Here is a 24858-nt window from a genome sequence, read left to right on the forward strand (position 1 = left end):
TGACATGAATCTGGGAATTGATAAGCGTTGATCGAAGTTTTGGAAATGATCTTTAGATCTTAGTAAAGCTTCTTAATTAACCGTAGAACTCAAGTGTCTAACTGAAGTCGTGGGCCTGTCGGTACGTACTCATCACATGGCAACTTGACTTACATTGGAATCCACTTGCATTTTTGCCATTAGACTATGCTTGGTTTTGGTAGCTAGGCGCAAAACTACTTGCTTATATTTTTAAACTTCTATTAATTTGCATTACTTTCTTTATTAATATGCTTTGTAATTGGAACCACTGAATCTTTTATTTAAAATATGATTTCTTATTCTATTTTAACTTGATCGTTGTATCTAATAACAGCTATATGTGTCTCTCTGGCTAAAATTAAAAACTAAAAGAAATGTAGTTGCTTGTTGGAAAGCGAAACGAAGAGCGCCAGCCAAAGATAATTATATTTTATACATATGCAACTTTTTTTCAACTTAACATCCCATTAGTTGTAATGAATTAAACATACAAACTTAAATCGATATGAAGACTCACTGATCATGTATATGTCATAGACAGCAACGGCAGTGATAAAAGTAACATTTTTAATGGAGGGCAACTGCTTAAATGAGAGAAAGGAAAAGTGGACAAGAGTAGTGTAATGATACTAAATCTTTGACTCAAAACTTTAAAATTTAAATTTATAAGTTCTCTTTTTTTATATTAGTTATGGAGCTTAACTTTATTTGATATGAAATTTCTTACATCAATCAAATTCATTTACACTTGGACAATTTAACATATATAGATTAATTATATTATTTCTCTCAAAAATTATGTATAACAATTGCTCCCTATTAACATAGTTGTCCATTAAAAAATTATATGTGCACATCATATATTGAGAGAGTTATTTGACTTAAATATTCTTATATAAAAATTTGAAAATATTGTAACAATTGAATTCCACTTATATTATTATTTTCATTAACTATAAAGGGTTCCTTATATTATTTGCATGAAACGCCCATCATATAAGCAAACTATTCAAAACTTAAGATGAATGCATGGACTTTATACACTCTTAACATTTTATTTAATTATGACGAACGATAAAAGGATATATAAAACGGATTAACACTTTATTAAAAGCACATACAAGAACATTTATTTTGAAAAAAAAAATTAAAACTTCAAAAGGCCAATTGCTTTGAAATAGAGAGAAATAGGTTGTAGCTTGATATTATTTTGTATTTTTATTATGTTTTCAATAAACCATTACATTCCAATTCCTACATATATTTTGTCCCCAAAACAAAAAAAAAACTCTTACATATATGTTTAATGATTTTATCTGCCCAATACGACATTTAATAATTATGCTTCGCTTTGAAATTTGTTTCCAGTTCCCACTAGTTATTCCGTACAAGACCAAAAAAATTAATAATATTGATATTGATTCAGATTTGAATTGTCAAGAATGACTTCTTACATAATAATTAACCATTCCAACAGCTTGGTAATATTTAATAATTCTTTGACATTTTCATCAACAATTTGTTTGCCACCTAGTTTGATGGATATAATACGATTTTTGTCCGTTCAGTTTACTATATGTAATTTGTTCAAAAGTATTTTATCATTAGAAATTAAGGAGCAAGATTGATCACCGATAGCGTAATATATATTGTAGCAACAGGGCCATTGAACAAGCGTCTTAGCTTTGAATATATGAGCTTTTTTTTTTTTGGGCCAACTTAACAATATTAACTTATTAAAGTGATTTTGTGCATTCAAGCGGATGCCATATAATTTTTTGAATGCTTTTTAGGTATATTTTTCGATAAGATGGACTTTTCACACAAATGGAAACAGATTATCATGCAATGCGCCAATCTACGGCTTACCAATGGATTGAGTTTCGGTGTTCATGATGAGCTCGAAATCTAGATTATCTTGATTGAAATTTGACGGTTCTGATCTTGTCTTATTTTTTACTGTTTTATGTTTTTTTATATTTTTACTTTAATAACTGCAAAATCTAAAATAAATATATTTTTATAATTATGATTCTGTAAAAATAAAATGTCTATTGTCTAAAGTTATAATAAAATTTTTTTTTTGAATTATCTAAATCTAATTTATATGATTCAAATCTTATCGCTATATGAACACCAAAATTGGACCTCTTAATAATTAGGCGGGTATGAGCCGGTGCCCAAATTATCCTTCAAATCCAAATTCTCAACCCAATTCAAGCCTGACCCAAAAAAACAGAAACGATTATATCTCGTCAGCAATACAACTTTGACCCTTTCGGCCTTTTCTCCGTCGTTGGGTTGAGACGTTGGGACTATGCGGAATGTGGATAGTAAACCAGAGACAATACTGGAGCCGGAGGGGACGACTGGGGAGATCCAAACGCATCAGTTTACGTTAGCCGCTGCATCCATATGCTGCTTAGCTGCTTCAAGATTAATAGCACAGCCCATGTACGCCTGCCTGCCTCTTTGTCTACTCGATGGTCCGTTTTATGAGAGTGTCTCCACTTTGAATCCATTTCGTATTGATCAATTTTCAAAACTACATTTTATAGCTGTTGATCTAAATATGAGATATCATACGATTCAGCCATGGGGTTATGGCTCTATACATGAGGTGGAATTCTGCATTCATCCCATGCTCGAAAGGTGTTTGATGATATGTCTTCTTCATAATTTGTTGTACTTTATGTGATTGCAGTTTTACGACTTAATATTCAACTAGTTTCCAAATGTTTGCGGCCCCTACTGTCATACCAGTTTCTTTTTTTTCTTTTTTTCTTGGTGGCAATGGTCTTAATCTTTTCAACATTTATGGAAATAGCACCTGACGGCCATTTAAGCTTCCTTCGAGGTCAGTATTATATTATACTCCACCTTCCTTGAACTTTGAGAACTGCACCAATTGTACATTCTTTCCTCCCTCAGTAAATTGTGATCGCTGAAGGGTCGTTAAAAATTTAGATTTCTGAATGTATGTCTCAAATGGGCAGGACCAGTACAGAGAAATAAAAGGAGAGAGAATTCATATATAGATTATCATCTAGCATTGACATTGCCAAAAAATTCTATTAATTTACAATGGACATATGGCATATCATACTTCTAAGCCATCAAAGTCATATTACCTTGGAATATGAGTACTCTTAGACATTTCATGATTTGAGGATGTCATAGAATTTTGGGTAGATTGACCTGTACTGGATTCCCATGATACCAAGTTCAGCTTCAAATCAGTATCCATGTGGGATGCTGGTTCCTGAGGCAATGGCAATTCTGCTAAAAGGCTACTTAGATATGAAACAACCCTTGCCATTGTGGGCCTGTTTTCTGGGTTATCTTGAACGCATAACAGACCTATTTGGATGCACTTGATCACTTCACCTTGAGTAAACGAGTCTTTTAGTTCTGGGTCCATTATTTCAAGCGGTGTCTGATTCCTCCAATGTTTCCAAGCCTGAAGCAATATCACCAATTACATTTATCATTAAACCACTGGGCTCTGTTTTTCTTTTTGGCTTTCTTTTTACTACAAAGCTCAAGATGGTGATGTGTACATCATTAACAAAATGGAAAACAAATTATTAGGATTTTATGTTCACCTGACTTAAGAGGTCATCAAGATCTTGTGTTTCAATGGGACGAGCATTCCTCTTTGCACTAACAATCTCAAGAACAATGACACCAAAACTGAATACATCAGACTTCTCAGAAAATTGGCCATGCATTGCATATTCTGGAGACATGTATCCACTATTAGGGAGAAAAAAAGAGTGCTAGTTAGAATTATTTAAGATTGAACAAACATTGGAGCATATCATGAACATGGAAAACTAGATAGACCTCCTTATATGTTTAATATATTTAACAGTTTAGTCACATAAACTCTTTCATTGATGGCATTTGACAAGCATGGGATTTTGACAGGAAAACATCAAAGCAAGTGTTTACCGAAAGTTCAAGAATACTTTATTCAACAAAGAATATGTTTGTATCTAAATTAAGTACATGGAAGAGATGAGACAAACAAAAAGAATAGAAACACTTACTATGTGCCAACAATTCTATTAGTATTTATTTGATCTTGATCTATAGCAATTATTCTTGCCATGCCAAAGTCTGAAATTTTTGGATTCATGTTGTTATCTAACAATACATTGCTTGGTTTGAGATCACGATGTATAACTTTGAGTCGAGAATGCTCATGTAAATAATGAATTCCTCTTGCAATTCCTCCAATGATCTTGTAACGTTCATACCAATTTAGCACCCTCTCCTTTTTGGGATCTATAAAATCATCACGAGTCACTAGAGCTAGTTAGTACAAAGGTGAACTCTGTTTTTTATGGCAGGTGCTATCATAATCAGATATGAAATATTGCATTTTAACTTGTTGGGATAGGGATAGAAGTGCTTCACCAAAAAGGAAGTGATCAAGACTTTTATTGGGTACATATTCATAAATGAGCATTTTCTCCCGTGCTTCCAGGCAAAATCCTAATAAAGCCACCAAATTCCTGTGTTGTAACTTGGCAATTAGTAAAATTTCAGTTTTAAACTCCATGGCACCTTGCCCAGAACTTCTTGAAAGCTTTTTGACAGCTATTTCTCGTCCATCCGGAAGAGTTCCCTAAAATCATACCATTAGTCAACCACACTGTATACTTCTTTTTTTAAATACAAAACCACATTGTATGCTTGTGTGTGCTGTGAGTATAGGTGTACGTGTGCATGTGTGGGTGTGCGCTCATGTGCACGCATGTATGTAGGCATGTGCATGTCTGTCACCTTGTAAACTTCTCCAAAACCACCTCTGCCAATTTTTTTCTCATGTGAAAACTTGCTTGTGGCAGCTTCAATTGTGGCCAAACTGAATTGCAAGGACTCCAAAGTAGCCATTTCTTCCCCAACTGCACAGGTGAATTTTTAAGGTAAGAATTTGTGAATGGATGATGTCATACATTTTTTTTCATACTACTTACAATTTTCCCTTAAAATAGTCCTAGTCCTCTGCTTCTTCCTTACTCTTCGCCGCAGAAAAAAGCTGACAAAACCCAAGAGAACTACTGAAGCCACAACAAGTACCACAGTCAAGGCAATTGCTCGTGATGAAAGTTTCTTCGTCCCTGCGTTTTTTTTTAAAAAAAAAAAATGCCTAAAATAATCGTTCTCTGGCAATTCATGAGTAAACAAAAAACACTAAATTAACTACAATATTGCAAGTGTATAATAATGTTTGTATGATTCCCCCAACTTCCTTTGCAATAAGTGATCAAAAAGAAGGTCTAGGAAGTATTAAGTGTCTAGGGAGCTTCTGAATCCACAAAAGCCGATTTTTTTGTTGTTTGTTTTTATTTTTGGGGTGGGGGTGTGGTTTGATAAAACGTTGTTTTCCAATCCTTAGAAACTCTGATGTGATCTCATCTTAGCCAATAAATAGGATCTGAAACAATGGAATATTAGAAACTTCAAATCTTAATTAAAATGTACAACAAATTGATGAATCATAGCTGGAAGACCCGTATATAAAAACTGAGTCAGCTGACTTCCCGAAAAGAGAACTATAAATGATAAATGAAGAGTACTGCAATTTGATTCCTTTATATATATATATATATATATATATCTAGATTATAGATTTTACCTGAAGAAGTCAATGATGAATCGGATGAAGTGTAAAATGGATACAGTTCATATCGGACAGTACAAGCCGCCAGCAGAGCTCTTGCCCCTCCGGCTCGGTTACAACACGTCGGAAAAGTTCCGATGGCATTTTTCAGGCAAGTCTCACACTGAGCCGACTGTATTTCCACCGTGCATTGCGATAGCCCATACACAGTCTGGTTGCTGCCAAGCTTTGCTTCGCCGGTGGCAAACTTCTCTGCTGTCTGAGAATTCGCTGCTTCTTTTGCTATATTATTCAACAAGCTGAACAACGTTCGATTGAATGCATTCAAATCGTTGCCGGAGATGTTCCTCCCGTCAACCAAGTTCCTCCCAGGTTCGGTGCTGCCATACTTAAAATACCTAGATTTTTCAAACGATGAAGTCCAATAGTTTATATTTGACCATAAAAACAAGAGAAACTTACCGTTTATACATTATTGAACCGACGCAAGAATTTCTAGCCATGAGAGTAATTTGAAACTTCATTGATTGAAACACGGAAAAATCTATAATTTCTGAGTTATGATCATTTCATTGAAATCTAACCGTTTCTTATACACACCTTATTATTTTCTATGAAAAGGTATTCCTTGGTTATTTGTTATTACCTGCCAGTGTAACGCAACATGCATTCTTCATACCAGATGATGGCCTCCGTCTGGTTAGGGCAACGCTGCGTGATCGCGGTGGCTGCGGTGGTGACACACTGTTGACAACTGCTGATGCTAAGGTCTGCCCGGCAGTTGAAAAGCCCGTTGACGGCATCGGGCAATCCGAAGCCCATGACGGTGTAATATCCCTTTCCCTGGGTGCCGTTGGTGGCGAGGGAATGAAGGAGAGCATTGAGATTGCCACCAAATCTGCTATCAGATGCATAGGTTCCATTTTCTGTGCAGTAATAATCAAGGTAGGTTGGCGCTGCTAGGCTTTCCAAGCTGAGAAAACCGCTCAGGCAAATTAGTGTGTAGAAGATTGCACAGTTTTTAAGGGGAGACGCCATCTTCGAGGATTATTTATCAGTTACTGTTTTGTCACCAGATACCTGGTTGCAACAGTGAGAATGGGTGGAAGAAGAAGAAGAGAGAAGAAGGTCATGAACGGATTCCTTTTATGGGGATTGTTTTTTCGAAGTTTGACACGGCTATTTTTCAAGCTTTTTATGTTGTAGTGGAACAGGTCGTCATCAGGAAGCATTGTTTAGCCATAGGTGATTGCATATCCGCTTTGGTATTATTTTTTTCCCACGTGAGTTGAAAAATGTTGCCAACATGGACTTCATCTGCCGCAAGTTGACGTTTGATTAGATATCCCTCTAATTTTCTTCCTTTTTTAATGTTTGTATAATTTTATAATAGAAACACCATTAATGAAAAAATAACATTCAAGAATTATTATATAAAATTTATATTTCATAAGAATCAAATGATTTTAAAATAGCTTTGCAGTTTTTTAATCCTTCTGACATATTAATTTTATAAGTAAAAAGATTGAAATACTCATCAAGTAGTTAAAAAATAAAAATAAAAAAACAAAAAAAAAACCCTTATCATTGCCAACCATTAGGCTACCACTAGCGATGAGATTGTTAGAGCCCCTGCTGTCAGTTGGGTCACCAACAATTCTAGTCAGTTGGGTCACCAACAATTCTAGCATCAGCAATATTTTATTTGAAAAATAATTTTTTTAGATGGTTAGAAGAGGGTTTGATCTCATGATAAAATGTGATCTGATGGCTGGCTCTAGCAACGGTGGGGTTTCTTTTTTTTTTGGGTTTGTTTTTTAACTACTTGAAGGGGATTTCAGTCTTTTCACTTATGAAATTAATATGTCAAAAAAACTAGAGAACTGCAGAGCTATTTTAAAATCATTTAATTTTTATGAGATATAAATTTTATATAGTGGTCTTCGAATGCTATTTTCTCATAAATATTTGTTTAGTTTTCAGGGAACTTTAAAAATTAAATTAGTATAATCATTATTTTTTACTCCAATAGGATTTGAAGGTAATTTTATCTTACTTCTAACTATTTGAGCTAGTTTTATGCGGTTAATTTATTTTTTCTTTTTTCCTTTTATTTTTTGATTTGGTTCTTTCAAAGGATGTGCTTGAGTGGAGTCAAAGTCAAACTTGGACGTCACTAAGAAAAGACAATTTTGAATTCTCACGGTTGTCAGTTAAGAAGCTGGTTTTTTTTTTTCCTTTGACTTTTATTGGGTGATGCAGAAAGCTGCTTTATTATTATTATTATTATTATTATTATTATTATTTTGGCGAGAGAAAGCTTCTTTATTATTGGGAAAACTAATAATAAAAATTTTTTAAAATGTGTAAATGATAATTTAATATCTCAAAATGTAATAATTCTCTTAAATCTTTTAAATTTTTTATTATTAATAAATTTATATAAATTATTAAATTATTTTTATTAAAAATAAATAATTCATAAGCTTTGTTTAAATATTCAGAATTTTCTTTCTTATATTTACAATAATACAATAACAAATTACAACTTCATATGTTAATCCTTATTTGTTGTTATATTGTTACGAATATAAGAAGAAAAATTGTAAATATTTAAACAAAACTTGTGAATTATTTATTTTTAACAAGGATAATTTAATAATTTATATAAATTTATTAATAATAAAAAATTTCTTAAAGATTTAAAAAAATTATGACATTTTAAAAATTAAATTATTATTTATATATTTTACAAAAATTTTAGTGTCATTTTTTTTATTATTTTCACGACAAATGAATTTTGAGACATAATAAAAGTAACAGTAAAACACTGCAAAAAAATCTGACGTATGAAACCGAGATGCAAATATTTAGTGCACCAAAAATAATTAAAATAATTTTGAATTGAACGTACAAAGATATTAATAATAAGTTTTATTCGATAAAAGAGTTGCTACAATAGTAACATTGGACTATTACGATAAGAAGACTTTATTTTAAAAAAAATTTAATGTAAAATATACAAAAATACTAATCAACTTGCATTAATAACTAGAGCAACTATAATTCATGCTAATCTTTGTTCATTTTTTTTTTATAATAATCGACGTTATTCCTACACATAACGTTGATTTATTACTTCTGCACATACCATTTTCGTAGACTACTTCCAATGGTGTTATCCTGTTATGTTACAGTATCGTTCATTTCAACATACGAAATATTATTCAACATTATCTCTGTAGCGTCGTATTTAACAAGTTATAGACTTAATTAGGTATCTTAATACGATATTTCTAATGTCTAATTCTAGTACCATCTTTCATTTGCCAGCCTTTCATAAATGAAACAGCCACCCAGGTCATCACAACTTGTTGCTGCAAATTAAAAGGAAATTAAAAAGATTTTATCTTAAGAATGTCAAATTAGAATTTGGAGACTTTTCCAACAAGAAAGTGACAAGAATGAAAAAGATTTTCCACCATACATACACAAACATACATTCATTCATGTGTGTGTATTGCCAGCAATAATGTAAAATATTATGGCAGGGAAATTAGGAAAGGTATGAATTTATATTTAATTGATCTTCGTTTGATTCAATGAGACCTTTGTTTTATTGTAGCTTTTTTGTCATCTCGGATTGTTTTTGTGTGCCTTCAATGTTGAGTTTACCTTTGTAGTATTATTCTATATTTTCCTTTTATTAAAGTTTTACGTATCTACATATTCTAAATAAATTATTTTTGTCCCAAAAATTAAATCCAAATAAATTATGTATAATTAACATATACTATTTGCAATAGTTCATATTCACTGCTGTCAAAGAAGGAAGGAGCCACCAACATGAGTCGATTATAATAGAATGAGTTATGGTCATTTAAATGTAAGGTTTTACATTTGAGTTTGTGCATATGTTAAAAAAAATGTTTCTTAAGAAGTTACTCTCAATTGAACATAATTATGTTTGAAATCCAGTTTACAAAAAAAAAAAAAAAAACTATGCTTGAAATCCAACCACTCAAATAAGTGTGTGTGCATGTAAGAATGACGGAGCGGGTTCAAAAAGGAAACTTTGTTCATTTTGTTCACATGTCTGTTCTTGAGTTTGTTTCCGGCTTTGATTAATTATTTTGTTTGGTTAAAAGTCATTTTTATCCATTAATTATGCGTGAAAGGTTACTAGGTACCCCCTTTTATGTTGAGTGAGTACCATATTTAAATTTTTTAATATTTTTTATTATAAAATATTTAATAGTAGCAACCTCACCCTTAATCGTGTAATAAATGGGCATTACTACTGACTTCAAACATGTTTGATGTTTGATGTTAAATAAATGGTTGTTCATGCTTTTTACCTATTGGGTAGCATGCGGAAACTTGAAAATTGCATTTAATCCCTATCCACATTGTAACTACACCTAACAGTACTTTTAAGAGGTTGAAAATGGCATTGTTGAGGCTCAATTTGGATTTATGGTATCATATTTTAATCACTAAATTGTGTGATTGTCCGTTTAGAGGCATAGTGGTAATCGCCAATATGAAGTCTATGAGTAAAGAGACTGTGTGATGACCATATATATTTTTATGTATTTTGAAAGTTTTATTAGTCAATTGAAGAGTCATCTAGTGTTTTTTGATTATTTGTCTTTGTTGAGTGTTTATTTTGGTATTGGTTAGTTTGTTTGTAAATATTGTATTTTGATTTTTTTTTTAGAGTAATTTTGATGGTTAATTTGAGTCATTTTAATTTTAGGAACCCTTGCAAAAGCTTAGAAGATGTGAAAGAAGGAAAATATAATGATTTTAAGGAAGAAGTTAGAATTTAATGATTACCTGCTACAACAGGTTAGTGTTATGAAGCATATTTGAATCCAGAAACAGAGCCTGCTACAACAGGTGATACAGTAGATTTCATACCCAAAACACACAGCTTCAATTTTTCAGTTTGATAAAAGAAAGAAACTTGAGTTTTTTAAGGGAGACTTCATTTTTAACACTCTTTGAAGGCCTAACGGCGATTTTGGAGTTCTGGGGGCGATTTTAAAGCTTGAAAGCAAGATTACTAATCACCATCCATGTTTTCATTAAGTTTTCCTTTAGTTTTCTCTTCTTTCTCCTATGTATCCGATTTTGACCCATTATTTTACTGTTTTGAGACTGCATTTAGCTAGTGCGGATGAACCTTGATACTTTAGAGTGCCATGAACTCATCCACTTCGATTGTATCTTTATTTACCAATTGCTTTGTGATTAATGGATGTTTTATGGTTTAATTCCAGTTTATTTGTAAGTTGGTTGATGATTGGCTATCATTAGGTGATAATTTGGAGGAATAAAATAATCTTGAAAAAAAAAATTTCTATTCAAACCATTGGAATTGAATGCTTAGAATTAACTATAGCTAATTTGCCTCTAGGATAGGAATGTACCTAAAGGACCTAAGTGGTTAGAAGGGATTTAAACTTAATGCTCTTAATCTAATTTTGGCAAGGAATTGTTGAGTTAGAATTAAGGAGGATTTTGAATAATCAAAAGATATTCAGTATTAATTCTAGTGTCCAAACCCTTAAAACTAAAATTAAAATTAATTTAATTAATAAGTTAAGTGCAATGGAGAAAATGAGGGATTAGAACTCTAAGGTGCTTTCATAATTGTTTGTTTATTTAAGAGTACTTTAAAATCTTAGTTGCTCACTCTATATTTTTATTTTTTTAATTGAATCATTCACCACTATAAGTTGCTTGCTTAACTTGAATGAAATTGAAAATTCAATGCATATTTTCCATTTTACTTAATTCTCTATAGGATCAATATTGATTTGTCATTAGCTATATTTGTGATTCACACACTTGTGATGTCTATTGGTTTTTTGTGTGCATAAGAGTTTTTGGTAATAAATGGTGACTTATGTATAGTAGGAATTGGTTTAATAGTATCACCAAAATTTCTCCTTCTTATTGAATCATAGGAGGTGAATGAGGAAAGTATTGCAAGGATAATTGAGCACTAGAGTGAATGGTAATAGCTTTGAATTGTAATGCCAAGATGATTGTGAGTCACATGTGTTAAATTTAAGTGAATTGTACCTTTTTTTTGGACTATCACATATTACATAAGAATATGATTTGATAGAATTAGTGAATATTGATTAGACATGTTAGGAATAATAATTGTAGTTAGGAGTAAAAGTGGAAAGCCTTGTGACTAATGGTAGTTATGGAAGAAAAAATTTCATTAGTGTAGAAACTAGAAACTGTGATCGAGGTATTAAGATGAGATTATAGAAATTGTAAAAGAGATCGTCCTTATGAAAGGGATCGAACGTGTTTTTAAATGAGTGTGATAATTCTTTTGGCCTTATAATCGATGAGGATGATGAACCCCTATAACAAATGATGATTGTGGTAAAAGCTTGCGGGAATGGAACTAGAATAAATATGTGAATTGTGATGTGTACTCAGTTAGGGTACACAAGTAGCAAAGGAAATAATATGAATGAATTGAGGTACTTTAACTTGGGGTAGAATTCTAGTAAAAAAAAACCTTATGGTAGGATTTATGGAAATGTTTGGAAGTCTTCATGATAGGTTAAGCATGGCTAGAATCAAGTTAGCTGAGTTCCTTCTCCCACACTTATTGCTCTCTTAAACAGTTTGCAAGTGCTTTTGAAAATTTTATTTTATTTATTTCCTAATTATTTGAAACCATTAAGAGAAAGAGTTTTAAGAGTTAGGTGTCTCAAGTAAAAATAAATTTTACCCAATCAATTGAAGAATTTTATGTTCAAGATATCTTTAGAAGAGTCTAATAATCAAGTGAAACTACATTTTTATCATGGTTTCATAAGATTTTCTTGGGGAAAAGTAATTGAACCTTTATGAAATCTATTGTTTAAGCTATTTTTAAATTTGAATATTAAGAGAATTTCCTACTGCTTAAAGGATTATCCACACAAGTTTTTTTTTCTAATTGTTAATTGATCAATCAATGCTTAGTGTCATCAAATTAAGTGAATGTTTTGGATGTATGCATATATATATATATATATAGGTTTCTAGATGGGAATTTTTGAATTATTAAAGTGCTAAATGCATGAAATGTTGTGAAATCCACACACACACACACACTCACGCACGCATAAACATTCAAAGTTGAATGCATAAATTATGTGAATTTTTAGTTGTGCTTAAATAATTGTTTTGTTGTTATGAATGGTTAGAGTCTAGACTTGTAAGGTTAGACATCGGGTTAATGTTATTAACATTTTTTGTGGCTTGATTATGAAAAGTATTGGATTGTCATCTTTATCCCTTTAAAAGGGGATCGTAGTATGACTACTGTTATTGTTCTAGTGATTGTGTCACTGTAGAAGGCACATCCTAACATTAATTAAATGATAAGAAAAACTTAGTTCCACAAGCTTGGAATGTATTCAAGTTTAGAGCATAGTAGCATTTGGGAGTTTTGTGGTTAGTCAAATTCTTTAATTGTGAATCTTAAATTTTAAGGAGAATATAATCCTATCTTGATTGAATTCCATGTAAGATAAGTTGCTGGCAAGCACCATGTTTTTAGTAGAGGGTGCATTATGTCAAGACCACCCTTATAGTTATACAATGTAGGGAATATGAGGCTTTATAGCATTTTGTTTCACAAGAAAATGTTTAAATTTTGGGCCTTATAGTAGAAATAGATTACCCTTTTGGACGGCTCTAATAAGTAGATAAGTCCCATTATGAGAGACAAGTCCTACTTGTTCAGATAAAAGAAATTGATTGAGCGAAGTAAGCCAATACATAGAGAGAAACTCTACAAATACTAGGTAAATTGATTATTGTAATTGTTGGTTAAGGCCAATAAACCTATCAGTCTTATGGGAGTGTTTATGTTATATATGGAAGGATTGGAGGTTAACTACATTATAAACTAAATTGTAGTAAAAAATCACATTTTTTTAAGTGTTATGATTTTTTATTGGCTAGGTGTATGGTACTTGACCATTACAGAGTGTAATATTGAGGAAAGCCTAATGCGAATAATGGGACATACAATTAGATTGATATTAGATCAATAGAGGATTGGTTATGGAGTGATACTACCCCCAGTATATAACTTGTGAAATTTGAGGATTTTAGCATAAGAGATATTTGTGTATATATAAGAAAATGATAATTGTGAATTCTAAAGGAAAGAGGGTGAAGATAGAAGAACTCTCTAATAAATTATAATAAATTTTGAGGACAAAATTTCTTTTTAGGAGAAGAGAGTTGTAACATCCTAAATTTTTTTAAAGAATTTAATTTAAATTAAGTAATAGAGTTGAATTAATTAATTAAGATAATTAGGGGTTAATTAGCATAATTAGATTACCATTGGGTCTATTGGACCTTAAGTGAGAGTTAAAATCGAACCTTATACGCAATTAGGCCACTTTGGGCACACTTTAATGGCTGTAAAAGGGGTTCCATTTTTTGTCATTCATCACAATGAATGGCGCATTTGACCATGATTGATGGGACAAATTTTAAAATCTAAACTCACGACTTCAAACAGCAAAATAGAAGGGAATTTTTGAGAGAGAGGCTGAGAGGGACAAGGTGCTCTATTAAGGTTTACATCTAACCCTTGGATGAGCTTCCTCATCTCTTCTCCATGCATTTTCTCTGAGTTTTTAGGGCTACAAGCTTCTACCTACTCTAATGACTCTAATAGAATCTAGGGGGTATTGTTTTAAGTTTTTAATAATTGTTTATCATTAATGGCAATGGTTAAAGTGGTTAATGATGGGTTTAAGGGTAATCCTAGCACTAATTAATCAAGTTTAAACTAATATAGTGGGTTAATAGAGGTTAAATTAGCTAATGGAAGTTAATAATGAGATTGTTTATTACCAAAATCGTTAATTAGAGTCTTAAGCCTTAATCATGATTAAGAACTAATTGATGATGATTAGTAATTAATGATATTGTCAATCCTAAACTGTCTATTAATTACTCTTTGAACTTGTTGATTGTTTATAAGCTTCCTTAGAATCCAAGTTGTACTCTTGGTGTGGTAAACCAAGAGTTGACGTAATCGAGAGTTAAATTTTAGTACATGTTTGTGTTTACATTTATGAGCTTGATTGATTTTGGCATATGAATGGATGGAATTATGGTATGCTACTATATATGGACTTGGCTTAGTGAATATGATATGAGTTAGGTTGTGATAAGAGTATGTATCACATGATTGAATAGATTTAATGTTAGTTGTTTGAGCATGAATTATTGATGGTGATATGACAGGATATAGGTTATTAGGTATGGCTATATGGTCAATGAGCATGAGAAACATTATTATACGTGTGAGTATATTTATGATCATGATATACATGGTATTTATACAATGATGAATATGAATGTGATAGTACAAATATGTGTTGTATGATATGATAACGGAAATGTGATCTGCTGATCTATGGATGAATAATATGCATGATGAATATGACTATAAATATGTCATTTGCATGGATTGGCATGATCATGAATAGGTGAGAGTTTACCTAAAAGAGTAGGGCGATATAGAAATCCATGTGATACTTACCAGCATTGTGAGACCTCAATGTTTTGATTCTTAATTATTACCCCAGAGTAGGTATTGCCCTGGATTGGGAAAATGACACCCTATGAGTTTAGAATAGGGGAAATTCATGGTCTAAGAGTGAGTTTAGGGCCTTAGTCGAGTCACCTCTGACAATTGGAAAACAAAGCTAATTTGATCACATAAGTTAGTCCTATATGATTTAATAACCCATGTATTCTATCAAAAGATATAATAAGTGTAATAAGGGTGGAGCATGATCATGCATAATTATAATTTTTATTGTCTCACATGTTTTATGGTTATGATTATGTTATTCAGATACATATGGTAAATTATGAAATTTATACATGTGAATTTATACTTTAATTGCTTATATGGGCCACATTTATATGCTTAAATTTATGTGTTTGGTTACTGAGATTATAAAATCTTACTCCCATGGTTTTGATATTCTTGCCAATAGACATTTTGATCCCAGGACAAAGGGAGGCAGGTGAGTCTAGATACATCTAACTATTGTAATGTCTCTATTATTTATTTATGTGTAATTGAATAGTGTATCTCCAACATGAGGAGTCATTTGCATAGATTGCATTGTTGCTTGTTTGTAGCCTATGATGATTATTTAGGCACCTGAGTATGGATTTTATATGTCTTGAATTGAGTCAAGTGTTGCATGAGGTTCATGTTTTTAGTTTTCTCAAATTGGGAGGATTGGCATTTACCTCCAACTTTAATAGCCTCCTAACTAATGGTAAGCTATAAGAGGGGAGACTTGAGTGTTCACAACTCACGGGTGCAAGTCAATTATTATGCATGTTTGGTTAAGAATATATTTTAAGTGTAATAAAGTTTATATGGATAATAACTTAAGAAGAGAGACACTAGATTTTGGTGCTTTTAGCATCAATGCTTGTCTGGCATAAGTGTTTTAGGATCTTTGTTTAGTACCACAAGCCATGGTTGAGTGGATATGTGGATAATTAATTTTGCTATGGCAATTAATTAAGTGATTTAAAAGTTTAAATAGGGGTGGAGTGGATATTTGCTGCGGCAAAGTGGCCTTATACCGTAGGTCACGATGAGTGCACATTTAGTCATAGCTGATTTGCACTTTTAGTTGGCCATGGCGAAAGGTCTTTTCAACTGCAGCGATCTACTTCATTTAGAAAATTAGCTATGGTAGTTACATTTTAAGCAGTGACGGATGTAACAAAATTTTGAAATGTCTTTCTTAACCTTCTTTATACTATTTTCAAATGCTCAATTTGTATTTCTATGTTTCCATAATCTTTTCTACTATAATCTCAAGTGTTACTACTTTTTTCATTTCATATTAGGATCTCATTCTATAAAAAGAATTTTAAGAACTTTGATTTGATTTAACTTTGGAGTTTCCAAAATAGCCAAGGTTGATCCTATCCTTCTTGTGAATCTTTCTTAATCTAATCAATTTGTTTTAATTACTATGGTTGGTTGTTGGTTTATGATAGAGGTCATTACAATGATGATGCCTAGGCCTCCCAATGGGTCGACCTCACAAGAAGGTTCTTGTGAACCTTCTTGTCAACTCCACCATGTTCTGAAGGTAAGGAAGTTGTCTACTCTATCTTAGTAGACATTAGAGCCGGTAATTCAAGCCATGCTCAATAGGCCACTCGCAAAAAAATTAGGGTCAGGCTTGACTATATGAGTGTTTTTTAAAAGGGTAGGATACTTTAAGTCCGATATAAATAATTCCAACCTCGAATTAAGCTAGGGCCAAATAAGTTTGATTGCCAAATTACCGGCTCTATATGCATGTAGAGTCAGTAATTTAGGCTAAGTTTGACAGCAAACATGAGCTTGCCTGAAAAAAGTTAGGGTTAAACTTGACTATATGGGTTTTTTTAAGAGTATGATACTTTAAGCCTGATATGAATAAACCTGGCTCGAATTGACTCGACCTAAATAAGTCTAGCCTGCCCAAATTATCAGCTCTAGTAGAAGACACTTTAGGGAGAGAAAGGGAATAAAAGGGGGGAGAGAGAGGAGTATTTTTTATATTACAAAAAATATACAAAATGGTGCGACTCAAAAAAAATATTTAAAAATCAAATGTTGGACTCACTTAATAGAAAAATAACAATAGGAGAACAAATGATTAAATTTCTAAAATTAAGGAATAAAATTAATCTCAAGTAGAGTTTAAGGTCTCATAATGACTTTTTACATAGGCAAAAATAACCCTTAACCCTATTTTATTTGCTTAGTTTTGGGGCTTTAAAGAGTTTTCTTTATAAGGCATTTGTGTATAATTTTTTATGTCATTAATAATATATAAAAATTTATAAACTTAGCTTAATATACTTGCTTTCAATTGAATTAAGACATGTGAATCTTTTATAGATTATTTTTTTAATAATAAACACTTATTATTAATATTATTAATACACTAAAATTTACTTGTCTTTATTTGATTAAATAAAAGTATATCAAGTATATAAGACCAAGTACTTAAGTCTTACCCTTAATAATATTGCCTTTATTTATTTATTTTTAAAAGAGGGGACTTAATGGAAGAAGAAAGCGATTTATCGGATATGATCAGTTAATCACCATGGGCATTTTCATCATGTAATGTGAGTATATTTTTGTTTACCAAGGTCAAGGATCTTGTCCTTTTGCGGCATTTTAAAATTTTGTGGTCCTAAAATGTCATTCTGTCTCCTAATAGGTCTTGGAATATCATTTTTCCAAAAAAAAAAAATGTTAAGACGTTGTTGATTTGTAAAAGGGTCAAACATTACTTTAATTTTAGCATATGTATCTTCTTTGATTCCTCGTTTGGTGTTCATCGCAGCAATGAGGTGTGCTCATTACTGTAATTAGATTTAAATCATTCAAATTCAGTCTGGGCAATTCAAAGTTCAAATTTTTTTATTTTCATCTTTTCACATGATAATTTTTTTTAAAAAATGATGGTCATGAAATTATCTTTATTTCAGATTTTATATCTAAGAAAATAAATATTCATCTCAAATAAAAAATAAATTAAGTTAACTATTCAAATTTTATTTGTATAATCTAGATTGATGATGAAAACTTCATGCTTGTAGTTGTGATTCCATTTTGTTTCTTGTTTGGACAATTTTTGTTTGAATGTTTTTTTTACCCTTTGGTTTGGTTGTAAAGGGATCACCGAATCTATTTGGGCTAGGATTCTATTTTAGTTTGCTACTTTGAATGGGCTAATAATTGCTTACTGTAGCTTATCATCAGTTCTACTGGACTATGAGTCCATTGTTTTGGGCCAGAATTAAGAATCCATTTTAGTTTAAGCCTTTATATGTTCAACCCATCATTTATATGGATTTGTTAAATTTCCTAATAAACATCTGAGTTTATGTGAATGTAGAAAACGTTTTTAAGAGAGTTATTTCAAATTGAGTTGACAACACTTAAATCTAATATAATTAGATAGTCATATAGAAAGGTTTCCTAGCAAATAGGCATATGAAAAATGTTTTGAGGAATTGTAAAAGATTCCAATGAATTGTGGATAATATAAAGTAAGATGTTTCCTCTCTATTTTTTCTAAAAGCATTTATCAAACATGTTTATCTTTGTTCCATCATCATGAGTTCTTGAAGCTTGTTTCAAAGACGTCAACTTGATTTTCTTGCGTCCTTGGGCTATGGTTATAGTTTTTCTTGCTATAGATTGTTTTGAAATGATGTTAATTGTATTTCCCTGTGATTTTTTTTAATTTATACGTGGTTGACACTTACTTTGTCTATAAATTTTAGGATGTATTATGATTATGCTGGTATATGTGCATGATTTGTATTTAATTTGTTAAGTAATTTCTATTTTGGTGTACAAAAATTTAATCAAGTCCATATCGAGAACTAGATTTATAAGGGCAATAGCTAGCTAATTATTGATTACTTACCATGATAAAATTCTCATATCAATATTGAATAATGACTTGCTCTTGTTTTTAGGTATGTGTTTATACTAGACCAATCCTTGTCAACAATCAATCATGTATTTACAAAATTTAATGAATAATGGACGATGCATGACATCTAAGAAGAGTCACAGTCAACACGGCTATCGTTGCAAGTGAATTGTTGGGTAGCTACAAAAGTTTGATTGTATGTTTCAAAAATATAATAATATATTCCGAAAGTAAATATCAACCTTAATATTATGAGAAAATAATTCATTCTCAAGTACCAATTCAGGTAAGCATGAGTTATAAGTAAAGACTCTCATCTTTCTTAAGCAAATGATTAGATATTTGAAAGAAAATAACTCCAAATCTAGTTGGAAGGGATATATATATCTGTATTTTGAAGGAGATAGATTAGTTTCTCTGTTTGGAATGACATTTGGATATATCTGTATTTGAAGGAGATAGATTAGTTTCTCTGTTTGGAATGACATTTGGTTTCATCTATTGACTTGTTTTTCTAAATAATTAAAAATCTCTCCCATACAATTAGTTAATTAATTTATTACAAAGAAATCAACTTGATCGCTTATATATATCTTGTCAAAAAATAAATCAGTCAGTAAAATACATCAAATTACATCAATACTACGAGCAACATAACAAATACCACTACCCGAAGTAAACAAGAAATATAGAATCGAGTATTATATTGTATAGTTACAATTTCTTCACGTATATCAAAACTAATTGGTGGTGGTCGTCGTCGTCGTCATCATCGAGGGAAAAATTTGCTTATAGACATCTCATTAATGGATGACGAGACAGAGTAGTTGGTAGAGTGATCAGAATTAGGGTCATGTTGAACATGGTTTCTTCTTCTTCTTCCCTGCATGAAAAATGCAGGCTCTAGAGGATATGGCAATTCGATTATAACGCTGCTAAGATATGAAGCAATGTTTCCCATTGTAGGCCTATCTTCTGGATTTTCCTGAACACACAATAAACCAATCTGGATGCACCTAAACACTTCTTGTTGAGAATAAGATTCTTTCACTGCTGGATCCAGCAATTCTTCTATTGACTCCTCCCTCCATTTTCTCCAAGCCTGCAACAATTTATATTAGTTAGAATAAATGTTAAAAAATGTACTTATTTTAATAAATGCTATTGTCTCTTCTTTTCTATGACTTTTGTACATATAGTTCAGTTTTATACATATGAAGATATAAAGAAGGTAAATAAAATTAATACTTACATAGCTCAAGAGATCATCAATGCGACATGATTCATAAGAACAAGAATTCTTTTGTCCACTAATAATTTCCAGCATCATGACTCCGAAACTAAAGACATCAGATTTTATAGAAAAGTATCCGTGCATTGCGTATTCTGGAGACATGTATCCACTAAAAATGTGTAACTTGTTAGTATTCAAACAATTCTTAATATAAAAGCATAGAAGGAGGAGAATATATAAGATAATTTTAGACTTACTATGTTCCAACAATCCTACTTGTGCTCCCTTCAATTTGGTCTAGTGTTATTAGTCTTGCCATGCCAAAATCTGATATTTTTGGACTCATGCTGCTATCTAACAGAACATTGCTTGGTTTAAGATCACGATGTATGATTTTAAGACGTGAGTCTTCATGCAAATATAAGATTCCTCGAGCAATTTCTTTTATAATTTTAAAACGCTCGGCCCAAGTTAATTCCCTTTGCTTCAAAGGATCTAAAGATAAATGTGTCATCAATTGGCAAGCGTTAGTAAAATCTACCAGCAAATATTTTAAATAATCAGCTAGGAATAACGACGTACCAAATAGGAAGTGATTAAGGCTCTTGTTAGGCACATATTCATAGACAAGCATCTTCTCATCATCTTCAAGGCAGAATCCAAGCAGCCTCACTAAATTTCTATGTTGAAGTTTGGCTATTAGTAAAACTTCATTTTTGAATTCTTCAACTCCCTGTGTAGAAGTTCTTGACAATCTCTTCACAGCTATCTCTTGGCCATTAGGAAGAATTCCCTAAAACTTCAAGCCATCAGTTAACAAAGACATGAAATTTAAAACCAAAAAAAAAAAAAGCATGATCTTCTGTCACAATTATCACCTTATAAACTACTCCAAATCCACCTTTGCCTATCCTGCTCCCTTCAGAAAAATTGTTTGTGGCTACTTTAATTGTAGCCATGTCAATTTGCAAGGAATCCATTGTGGTAATAATTTCAACCCGCAACTGTAAAATGTTAAATCAGATACATGCGTAAGAATCCAGGTTATGCAAAATCTAATTAAAGGCCTTAATTTTCTATTAACCTGAAACATTAATTAATCGTATATAAAAGGTATTATAATTTCTTACAGTTTTCTGAAACATCAATGGCCCTTTGTGATTTCTTCTTCGAATTTGTGGGTACCATGTAGTAGCACAAAACGAGTATCACCACCAGAACAAGAATAATCGAGGGGACAAGAATCGCAATCATTTGTGTTCGCAATTTATTGCTTTTTCCTGCAAGGATCTATCAGCATTCACACAGGATGCCATTGACTGACAAGAACATTTTAACTAATGTGACACTTTTGGCTTCTCTGCAATCATGTTTTGGGCTGTCTTGCTCTTATAGCAACTAAAGCACATTCTTTATTTTAATTATCCAGCGTCGAAATAAATATGTTGAGTTTATAGATTTTATAATATTCCATGATATTATAACTCTTTAAAAACTTGTTTAACATGTCATTTTTTGATTAATAATTTAATATAACCTTTGTTATGGAAAGTTACCTTTCAGCATCCATTAGCATATAAATGTTAATAAATACATGATAATGGAGTTGAAGTTTGGAGTTGGTGGAAAAGGAAGTGGGGATAAATTAATTTAAAATCTGCTTAATTATATCATGTGATCCCTTGCCTACCGCATCTTCTAATTTAGTATTAATTATTTTATCTGGGGTTGAGGCCGTTAATCAAATTAAAACCAGTATTAATTAATTATATTGACGAACTAGACAAGAGGGACACTGATGGTAATATTTTAGACTTCGGTGATTTTATTTCTTTATATTGATATTATACAGACGACTCTAAGAATTTTATGCAAACAGCCTAAACTTTTGCTACTAAATTAAGAATAGTTAGTTAAGATGTCAAAATCAAATAGTAATGATGAATGCATCTGAAACTTCATATATACCTCTTAAATCTTGTACAAATAAAATTTAATTTTGGAAACACCTCTTAAAAAAAAACAATTTATCTACTCAGTAATTCTATTACCGAACCAAATACACTGATCGAACTCTTTTGGTTTTTATTAATATTGATCCAAAATCCAAATCACTTAGTCATTATTAATATATATATTAATTTTTATTTTTATATATTTTTTGAGCCAGATTATATAAGCTTTGAAGTTGAAAGGCAAAAGTTTAGACGCTGACCGTTAGCCGCCGTCGGCGTGGGCGTCGACGTTCCGGAATGCTGATAAAATGGATACGTTTCATAGCGAACAATGCAACTGGGAAACATTACACTTTGTCCAATGCTACCTCCACAACACGACGTCGTAATCTCCGCTATCGCATCCCTGACACACCGCCTACAGTAGCCGGCGGCTAAGTCCGGCGTGCACTGTGCAAGGCCATACAGCGTCGTGTTGGCCGATGCGTCACCTTGCTGAACACCGTACTTGGAATTGGATCTTCCAAGAGCCTCAGCTGCTCCATCTATCAGATTGTTCAAAATAGATCCCAACGTCTCGTAAAATCGACGAGTTCGCAAAAGCACCGGATCGCCTAACGGAATCTTGATCTGATATCTAGGCCATTCTTCCATGGAAGAGAAGATAAGCCTATCCGAATATCGCAGCAAGCACTCGTTGTACCAGATGATGGCTTCTTTGGCTAAAGGACACGACGAGCTTATCCTTTGGGTGGCGAAGTTCACGCACTCGCTGCACAGTGGATACGGCACATCGCCGCGGCACATGAAGAGGCCGTATACGGTGTTTGCTTCGCCGTTGCCGGCGATGGTGGTGTTGAAGAATCTGGTGCCGTCGGTGGCGTTGGATGAGAGGGAGGAGAGGAGGGCGGCGAGGTTGCTCTGGAAGGTGCCGTTAGGAGTGAAAGTGATGTTGGTTGTGCAGTTGACATCGTTGAATACAGAGGCGGCTGATTCGGTGGCGCTGAAGATGACGACGAAGAAGAAGATAGCAATCATTGTGCTTGCTGGAGAAAGAATGATTTTTAGTTATTGCTATAATGAGGTGTAAGATAGATATAGAATTTTTAGTTGATTACAGCGGTGATCAATTACTTGCTTATTTATTATTTTACTTTATGTAGTGTGAACGAGTATTTAAATAATTGGAGTAAATTCATCAACCTTTAAAAAAAAAAAAATTAAGTGTACTTGTTGGATTTAGATTCGAGTGAGTGGCCAAATCTACTCATTCAAGAATATTTCAATTTTAACAGTTAAACTTCATCAATAATAAAAATTATCAAAATATTTTTTTAAAAAAAATTAAAAACAATCACCACGATTAGAAGACCCCTAATGTAAGATGTCTTTTTCAAAAATTCAAAATTTTAATACTTTTTAAATGTTATATGAAAAATATATGACAATTATTCTATTAAATTAAATGATTGTTTATCTTGTCACATAATATTTTTTAAGTAAATGAACTAAAATAACTCACAAGATCCAAATCCATCTTCGAGGATGTCTATGTGAAATTAACAAGCACATACATGCAAAATATAAAAATTCAAAAAATAAGTGAGAGAGAGAAAGATAAATATATCGACTAAATCAATAATAACAGTGTACGTAGCTTATACTGCCTTGAGACCTACTATCTAACATTTTGTAACTAGTTATGATAAAAGGAATTGAATATGAACATCATTTTCTTTATTGATTGCGGGGGAAATTTTAAATGGTATTGAATATGCATATAATAATATTTATCTAATGTATTAGGCATATTATTATAAATAATTATAGTCATTACTCAAGACAAAAATTAAATTGATCTTGTTAAAATTACTGGTTATCAAATAAATGAATGTTTTGACTAATAAAAGTTAAAATATTGTCATGAATTTAAAAAACGCTACAGAATGCTTATAATTCTTTCTTTTATATACGTACACAAATGATGTTCAATACTATTAAATTATATATATTCAAATAGACTGAAATCCAAAATCTTTGTTTAAAGAATTATATTCCTTCCACAAGGTCTAATGTTTGTTGATAAATACTATATTATATTAAATATATATACATATATATTTTTTTATTAAAAAATATAAGGTATTTTTAACTAAATTTTACACCCTAATAAAGTAATTATTTATTCAAACTAATACAATTTTTTTATATTTATGTCTATTTAATAGAGCATTTTATTTTAAAATAAATATTAAATGATCTATTTATTAAGCATAGTTTTAAAGAAAAAAAACTAATGATTACATATTAAAATATTAAAAATATTTTATATTTTTTATATGTAACTTTAAAAAATATTTTATATTTTTAAATAGTACATGTATACGTTACAATAGGTTGGTCCTGGTAAAAAGTGATATGACCACTTATACCTAAGGTACATAAGGTCTTAAGCTAGACTTTGAATGTAGAAAATATTTT

The 24858-nt window shown here is 31.6% G+C and overlaps 2 protein-coding genes and 1 long non-coding RNA gene across 7 annotated transcripts; 1 reads left to right on the plus strand and 2 right to left on the minus strand.

The window, feature by feature from the left end:
- Nucleotides 1-2164: 2164 nt before the first annotated feature.
- LOC129293780 (uncharacterized) lies at nt 2165-6960 on the plus strand. Of its 5 annotated transcripts, XR_008589213.1 has the most exons (6): nt 2165-2475; nt 2580-2641; nt 2726-2878; nt 4878-4955; nt 5715-6025; nt 6336-6960. It is a non-coding gene; the product is annotated as an uncharacterized LOC129293780 (long non-coding RNA). The 5 variants fall into 5 exon arrangements; XR_008589210.1 differs by lacking the exon at nt 2580-2641 and having other exon boundaries at nt 2165-2507; nt 5655-6025; XR_008589209.1 differs by lacking the exon at nt 2580-2641.
- Nucleotides 3036-6796, minus strand: LOC129293774 (cysteine-rich receptor-like protein kinase 10). The gene is made up of 8 exons (XM_054931883.1): nt 6300-6796; nt 5669-6051; nt 5007-5150; nt 4813-4934; nt 4444-4654; nt 4074-4311; nt 3627-3777; nt 3036-3481 (listed from the first exon to the last, which is right to left on the minus strand). Exons 1-8 carry the CDS (start codon nt 6689-6691, stop codon nt 3149-3151), a joined length of 1974 nt encoding a protein of 657 aa, XP_054787858.1. The 5' UTR covers nt 6692-6796; the 3' UTR covers nt 3036-3148.
- Nucleotides 6961-19756: 12796 nt separating the features above from the next.
- Nucleotides 19757-23561, minus strand: LOC129293126 (cysteine-rich receptor-like protein kinase 44). Its single transcript, XM_054930927.1, has 8 exons — nt 22638-23561; nt 21553-21702; nt 21473-21477; nt 21301-21426; nt 21005-21215; nt 20680-20917; nt 20441-20591; nt 19757-20290 (listed from the first exon to the last, which is right to left on the minus strand). Exons 1-8 carry the CDS (start codon nt 23413-23415, stop codon nt 19958-19960), a joined length of 1992 nt encoding a protein of 663 aa, XP_054786902.1. The 5' UTR covers nt 23416-23561; the 3' UTR covers nt 19757-19957.
- Nucleotides 23562-24858: the final 1297 nt, after the last annotated feature.

Source organism: Prosopis cineraria, unplaced genomic scaffold (assembly GCF_029017545.1).
Source record: "Prosopis cineraria cultivar Desert tree isolate PC_DT_omini unplaced genomic scaffold, ASM2901754v1 PC14, whole genome shotgun sequence".
Classification (NCBI taxonomy): Eukaryota; Viridiplantae; Streptophyta; class Magnoliopsida; order Fabales; family Fabaceae; genus Prosopis; species Prosopis cineraria.